The sequence below is a fragment of the Siniperca chuatsi genome, linkage group LG12, assembly GCF_020085105.1.
Source record: "Siniperca chuatsi isolate FFG_IHB_CAS linkage group LG12, ASM2008510v1, whole genome shotgun sequence".
Lineage (NCBI taxonomy): Eukaryota > Metazoa > Chordata > Actinopteri > Centrarchiformes > Sinipercidae > Siniperca > Siniperca chuatsi.
The window spans coordinates 25,922,216-25,930,062 of record NC_058053.1 but is presented as its reverse complement, the minus strand read 5'-3'; the positions used below and the strand labels follow the sequence as shown (position 1 = coordinate 25,930,062).

The following is a 7,847-nucleotide window of genomic DNA, read 5'->3' as shown; positions in this document are numbered from 1 at the left end:
CAAAAATGTCGAAAGCTAATTACCAATCATTTTTATTGTCGTATTGTTATAAGAGACATGGTGAGCTTCAATTCAGATTTTAAATAGATATAAAACCGACTCTTCAGATTATTTAATTTTCACGTTGTATGGAAATAAATGGAAACTGGAACGTAGAAAAGCGTTTGAAGCATTCAGAAATGGTCGGCAGTGTTGTAAACGGTAGAAGCGGTAGAAGTATTCAGATCCTTTACTCGAGTGGAAGTAGCAATACCACACAGTAAAAATGCACCATTGTAAGTAAAAGTCCAGCCCCTGTCAATGTTACGTTATTAGATATAACAGATAATGGAAATATTTGTGTTGTATGATAGTAAACTGAATATATTTGGACATATGTCAACATGGGCTCTGGGAACTTGTGAAGGGCATTTTTCACTCTTTTCTAGACATTTCATAATGTCAGCAGATTAACCGATAACCAAAGTGTTTGTTAGTTGCAGCCCTGAACAGAACTAAAGATGGTTTCTTGGCCAGTTTTTGGGCTGATGAAGCGAAACCTGTGAGCCAGTTCGGGCAATCAACTCGAGTCTGCCTGCTGCCGTCACTCACTGCAACAGACTGTACATCCAAACCCACAATTTCAATCATGGCGATGTACTTAAGCCTCCAGTGATCTGCTCACTCTTGCTGCTCACCTGAAAGCTATGCTGTCACTTGCTGCTACTCAAAAACTCCACCTCCACCCGAGCATCCACCTGTAAACTCTGAGTTTACCTTCTCTTAGGGTGGAAGTTTTTATCCCCACTCCCTGCTGTGCTGAGCTCGGTGCCCCCTGGTTGGGAGCGATGAGGTCAGGGTCTAGATGCCAGATATCAACGCTGTACATATTGTAAATTCACATAATTAGTTCTACGTGAGTCGGCTGAATGAACCTTTGTATAGTGTCCAAGTGCCTTTAAAGTATTAAAAGTAAAAGTACTCAATGCAGTAAAATGTCCCCTGTGACTGTTATACTATTATATATTATATCATTAGATTATTATTACTTATTAATGTAAAAGCAGGATTTTACTGTTGTAGCTGGTTGAGGTGGAGCTCATTTTGAACTATTTTGTATCGGACTGCAACTAATGATTATTTTCATTTATTTATTTTTGGATTTGCTGATTATTTTCTCGATTAATCGATTGATTGGTTTGTAAAAATTCACAGAAAATAGCGAGAAAGGCCGTCACAGTTACCCGGAGCCCAAAGTGACGCCTTCACAACGCTTGTTGTTTCCTCCAACCAACAGTCAAAACCTCAAAATTATTAAAAAAATAAATGAAAATAATTAAAAGGAAAAGCAGCAAATCCTCACATTTGAGAAGCTGGAACCATGAAATCTTTTTACATGAAAAATAGTTTCCAATTAAATGATTAATCAAATAATTGATTAATGTACTAACTTAAGCTATGTTTTGTATGTAAAGATCTTAATTTGTAAAGTAACTAAAGCTGTCAGATAAATGTATAATAGTAAAAAAAAAAGTAGAATATTTCCCTCTTCTAGCAGAGTAGAAATAGAAAGTGGCACGAAAAGAAAAGACTCAAAGAAGAAGTACAAGAACATCAAATTTGTACTTAAGTAAAGTATTTGAGTAAATGTACTTCGTTACATTCCACCACTGGATGAGGAACTGGCATCACAACAAACCCAGTTTCCTTGTTATCTTCCTGCGGAGACACAACAACCAGATAAAGCAATAAGAGCGTGGGGGTCGTCTGTCCTGGTGGCCTTGCTTAGGATGAACTCATCCCTCACATCATGTGGGTGAACTAAGTCTGACATAATGGAGGCAGACCAAAACTATGTAATAGGTTTCGGTTACATGCACAGTCTCCTTTTCAAACTCATGGCATCGTTGCAGCTATTTTCTGAACTCTGCTTTCTTGTGCTTTTTCTAATCTTTAAGCGCACAGGATTGCTATGAGCTGGGAAGCGCTTCAACATCTCTCTCTCGACTCCGTCAGACTCCATCTGAATGTCCTTGAGTGTCGCCTCTGCGCCACACGGCTGATGAATAAAGTGGGATTTCACTTGCACTAAAAAAACAACAACTAAATAAGCAGCACAGAGATCAAAACTGGAGCCTCCCACACACATGCATGAACGCTCATAGACACACAATGGAAAAACCTCCCCCACTCTTCCTCCCTTCCATTCACCACTGCTGCACAGCCAAGCTCATGCGCTTTGACCCAGATTCCCCTGGCAGACTCTGGGTCTGCTAGTCTGAGGAGGAAGGCAATAAATCCGGTTTGTGTGTGTGTGTGTGTGTGTGTGTGTGTGTGTGTGGTGATGCAGCAGAGGGATGTCCCTTGAAACCCAGATGCAAATGTATGTATATATGCGCCTGTGTGTTTAATAGGAAGTTTGTACTACAGGGCTGTGTAGTTAGGACTTGTGAAGAGGAGAATTTATGGATCACATTAACTCACATTTGGTTGAGCAGCAGCTCATCTGACCCAGGTCACATGTTCCCACAGGGCTGCACCACTGTGAGGCTGCTGTGTGCCATTTGCTCGGAGGCTAATTTGTTGAATACATATTGTACTAAATGCTAATGTCAGCATGCTAACATGCTGATGTAAAGCAGGCATGTTCACCTTCCAATTCAAACCTGATTTCCTTTTAGTTTAGAGAGGTTTGGAGTATGATTTCAATTTTGTTTCATATTTGTTCTCAGTATTATCTACTCAGGATCTTCCTCTTTGTCAGTGTTTTGGTTCATTTTGTAAAAAGAGTTTCATCAAATCTTAAGTAAAGAGGTCAAAATGAAACACCAAAGTATGGTTTACATTTTTTTTTTTCACTTTGTCATTTGCAAGTGCCTTCATCATTTCAAGTGTTAAAAATAAAAAGAAGTAATTTCTTAGCATGCTAACGTTAGCTAATTCACACAAAACACAAAGTACAGCTGAGGCTGATGGAAGTGTCATTATTTTTGCAGGTATTTGGTCATTTGGACCTGATGATGGCGCTACATGAAAAGTCAGAAGACCACCAAAGTTATTATAATTCATCCAGAGGGGAACATGAATGTGTCAACCAAATTTCATGGCAATCTGTCCAATAGCTGTTGAGACATTTCACTCAAAACTACAAACGTGAATCTCTTTTCCTCTTACCTGTAGCGCTATTTATCCATCTAGATTGTTTTAGTGTGAGTCACCGAGTTTAGAGATGTCTGCATTTTTGGAATATAATGGGACTACATGGAGCTCGGCTTGTGGTGCTCAAAGTGACTGCTCTCTTTCCTCTAATCATGACCCGGTTACTCGAGAGAATCCACTGACCTTGCTGCGAGCAGTTTAGATGTGGGAACTATCGGTAGAAAGGAAATAGTTCCTACATGAAACTGCTCACAGCAAGGTCCAAAACGACCAAAGCAATCTAGATGGATAAACAGCACTACAGGTGCTTTTTTACTCTACCAGGTGAGCCAGTTTCCTTCCCTTATAACCTTTGGAATGCACCTCAATCAACACAGTGAACCATGAAAAATACATGGTGGTGTCTCTGTTGCTGTGTGTGTGTGTGTGTGTGTGTGTGTGTGTGGGTGTGTGTTGAGTCAACACTGGGAGGGAACCTGCAGCTCTCGTTTATTACCTGCCCCAGGGAGACGACTGCATGTTTCTGCAGTGAAACATTTTTCACATGAAGTGACTCGAGCAGTTATGTAGTGGGGCATTCTTCTGTTTACGTACATGGTTTTATTTCAAACTTGCTTTGGCAATGTAAATGTCCCAATAAAGCCCCATTGAACTGAAGTGAATAGTAGATGATCGCGACGGAAACAACAAACTTTAAAAAGCATTCATTTATACTTCCTGTTTCTTCCTGTTTGCATGTTTTAAACCTTTTGCTCAAAGTCACATAAAATATACTGTACTTTAAATTACATGTAACTATTTAATAAACCACCATAGTGTTTTACATCTTTAACATGGATTTTCATTCCCTCACAGCAGCTATTAGCTTCCATTAATTGCTGTATGAAAATCCTATAATTTCTTGGTTGGAGGAAGGGGAGGAAGAAGGGGAGGAGGAGGGGGAGGAGGGTTGTGGGTTTTTGATGGTGGAATAGAAGAAAATAGTTTCCAAAGATTTTTTGCCATGTGGCTTACGTTGTTCAGGAAAGGAACAATTCTTTATCAACTTGTTATTAGATGTAAATGTGTAGATATATATATATATATATGTGTGTGTGTGTGTGTGTGTGTAGGGGAGCAGTTGGAACAGGTTGTGTCCAGGGTGCGATGCATCTGAAGCGATGTTTTCTGCCCACTTCCTGACTCTGGAGATGTACAAGTCCTGAACGCAGGGCAGAATATATCACTCAAACAATAACAGACTGAGCCTTTAAGGAGCTAAAAACATGGAGCCTTTAAAACAGGCGTGCCTGATCAACCGACGTCAGTCCGGCCTCTTGGTCATGGCGTGTACCACCATGACTTTTAAAGCATCCGTCTTTACACTCCACTACATCTGTGCGCCTGTCAGCGGTGGGAGAAGTACTCAGATCGAATATACGCAGTCTAAAAATACTCCACTACAAGTTCTGAATTCAAAATGTTACTTAAGTAAATGCTCAAAAGTATTATCAGCAAAGTATCAAAAGTAAAAGTACTTATTATGCAGAATTCCAGTGTGTTATTCAGCGGTGGAATGTAACTAAGTACATTTACTCAAATACTGGACTTCAGTACAAATTTGAGGTACTTGTATTTTACTTGAGTATTTTCTTTTCATCCCGCTTTCCACTTCTACTCCGCTACAGTTCAGAGGGAAATATTGTACTTTTTACTCCACTACAGTTCTTTGACAGCTTTAGTTACTTTACAAATAAAGATTTGACATACAAAACATTATTTTTTTTAAATGATGAATTGTAAAAAAAATTGTAGTAGTACCCAACAGTATATAAATATTGAGCTTAAATTAGTCAATTCAATTATCAATTAGTTGATTAATCAATTATCAAAAAATTGTATCTGTTTGTTTGAGTCATTTCTCATGTAAAAATGCCAAACATGTTTCAGATTCTCAAATGTGTTCAAAATGCAATATAAAATAGTATATATTACTATATATATTATTATTATATATAGTATATCTTATATACACTCATAGAGGCCATTTCTCTGCATTGAGTACTTTTACTTTTGATACTTTAAGTACATTTTCCTGATTATACATTTGTACTTTTACTTAACATTTTCAATGCAGGGCTTTTACTTGTAATGGAGTATTTTTTACAGTGTGGTATCTGAATACTTCCTCCTCCACTGGTGTTATATAATTATTGAACATCATATTATTCAGTTTTTTTTTTTATCACTAATGAATACACAAGAGCATTTTAATGTTGTAGTTCGTCAATGTGGAGCCAATTTTACATACGTTGTGTACTACTGGGTAGATCAGTAGTGTAGTACTGCATCATATCTTGTGTTTTTTTTATATAAAAAACTAGCAACTATAAGTGTCAATCTCAGGATCTCCATTTGAAATACAGTAAAGTATGTCAAAAGTGTACTCCTGGTGCCTATTGGTGTTTTCTGGCTCTCGGATGATGCAGCTCACAGAGTTTCAGTCCCCCTGTTTCCAGCGGAGGGCAGCAGCGGGGAGGTGCTGCTGGTGGTTGATGCTGAGGAAGCTTCTCCTCCACTTCTGCATCTGAGAGGAGGAGAGACAGGCACCGACTTCCTGTGTCGATCTGCGTTCAGCTGAGTTCAGCCTGGCTGCCTCTCCGGGAGGCTTGTGGCTCTGCAGACCGGGGAGGAGGGAGGCTTCTGAGGGTAGTGTATGGCCCGGAGAGACGCCTGGGACCTCCGTGCAGCAGCAGCAGCAGCAGCCGTATATGCGGGTTGTTTACACCGGAGGGTCAAGCCGTTCCTGCTTCCCCGCCTCCCTGCGACTCCGAGCGGCCGCCTCGGCTCAGCAGCGTCGCCGCAGATAGCGTCAGCGGAGCGGGGCTGATGGTCCCGGTGCTCGCCCCGGCCTTCATCATCATCATCCCCCGCCTGTGTGTCCGCTAGAGAGCTACGAGAAGCCGCGCTGCTACACCCAGTCGCCCGAAGTCCTCCGGGAAGACCGCAGAAAGGAGAGGGGGCAGCGGCGTGTTATTTGGGGCGCAGCATCGCACCGTGCCCGGTGCTGCGGAGTCGGAGGAGTGGATGAGCCGCCGGAGCTGACCCAGAGATGGCTGTTCTCAAACTCACCGACCAGGTACGAAGACCTGCTAGCTGCTGTTAGCTTAGCATCCAAACAGGCATCATTTAACGCTTCTGTTTGGTAGAAATGTATTTTTAATATCTTTGTGTTGCCACTTTGGGCGTTTTGTCAAACACGCCTCTCCTGCAGACTGTGACCATATTGCATTCATTAATCAGCAGAAAACTGCACCTTTTATGCGTCCTCGTTTTCGCTTTTGTCGTTTATGGCTCAAAAAATTTCGGTGTTCCGTTAAAATTAGGACAGCCCACTTCTCAGATACTTCCTGCTCTGTTTCCTTCTGCAAGCATCCCCAGAGCTGCACACCGCAAACGGCCTCAGCAAGGGAGATTTAACTGCAGCTAAATGCACATTTATGTGTCCACGGTGCTGTAATATTTGGCACAAATCTGTGTTTCATGTTACGGACCTGCAGATGCAAACCAAAACAAATCCCTTTCTCACAAGATTTTATGCCAAGGAGACATATTTCTCACCACAAGGTCTATTTAGTAGCTGCTCTGGAGCTTTTGATTGCATCACATGATGCTCCTCAGCAGAGTTTGCCCACTTTTTAAATCCTTAAAGTGTTGAGAAAAATGGAACTGTGAACATCTGCAATGTCATGACAACTTCAAAAGCTGAGCGAGCAACTCTGTCTGCTGAGGAAGATTGTGTGATACAGTCGAAAGCTCCAGAACAGCTACTAAATGGATCTTAGTCAAGGTCAACTTTCAAATTCAAATATCTGAAAGGGTTTAGATTTGGTGTAGGGCTGCAACTAACGCCCCTCCCCCTCCATTAATCAATTCATTGCTTAGTCGATAAAATATAAAATTCTAGTAAAATAATAAGTGATGCTTTCAAATGTCTTGTTTTGTCCGACCAACAGCCTAAAACCCAGAGATATTCAGTTTACGATAAATGTAAAACTAAGAAAAGCAGCAAGTCCTCAGACTGGAGAAGCTGAAGTCAGAGAATATTTGATCGATTAATCGACTAATCGTTGCAGCTCTAATTTGGTGTATAACTGTTAGGTGTTGTGATGTCTGACCTCTAATCGCTGTATTCAGATCCTTTACTTAAGTAAAAGTAACAATCCCAAATACACTGTTAACGTCCTGTATTGAAAATGTTGCTTGAGTAAAAGTATAATCAGGGAAATGTACTTAAAGTATTAGAAGTAAATGTGCAGAAAATTATTTTGTATCGGACTGCAGCTAATGATTATTTTCATTATGGATTCATCTGCTGATTATTTCCCCATTCATCGATTGATTGTTTTGAAAATAGTGAGAAATGCCGTCACAATGACCCAGAGTCCAAAGTGACGCCTGCACGGTGCTTTGATTTGTCCAACTAATACTCAAAATGATAAGAAATACATTTTTTGTTATTGTATAATTAAGATGATCAGAGTAGTTGCCAATTAATTTTGCTGTCAGTTGATTAATCGACTAATCGTTTCAGCTGTGCTCGTATAAACGGTTGGGTAGTTTAATTTATAACAAAACATATTTTCTAAGCTCTGTATGTTTTGTATGTAAAGATCTTAATTTGTAAAGTAACTAAAGCTGTCAGATAATTGTAGTGCAATGAAAAGTAC

General features: G+C 40.2%; 1 protein-coding gene across 6 annotated transcripts in view; it reads left to right on the top strand.

Moving 5' to 3' along the window:
* The first annotated feature begins 5,245 nt into the window (after positions 1–5,245).
* ankrd44 (ankyrin repeat domain 44) overlaps positions 5,246–7,847 on the top strand; it is a 47,703-nt gene continuing 45,101 nt past the window's right edge. For 2 of the 6 annotated variants that reach the window (XM_044215589.1, XM_044215594.1), the window contains exon 1: positions 5,256–6,256. In XM_044215589.1, the coding sequence (XP_044071524.1) occupies positions 6,230–6,256 (27 nt within the window). In that variant the 5' untranslated portion in view covers positions 5,256–6,229. Of the gene's footprint in view, positions 6,257–7,847 lie in introns of all 6 variants that reach the window. The other 4 variants (XM_044215595.1, XM_044215591.1, XM_044215592.1 and 1 more) reach the window with 4 other exon arrangements.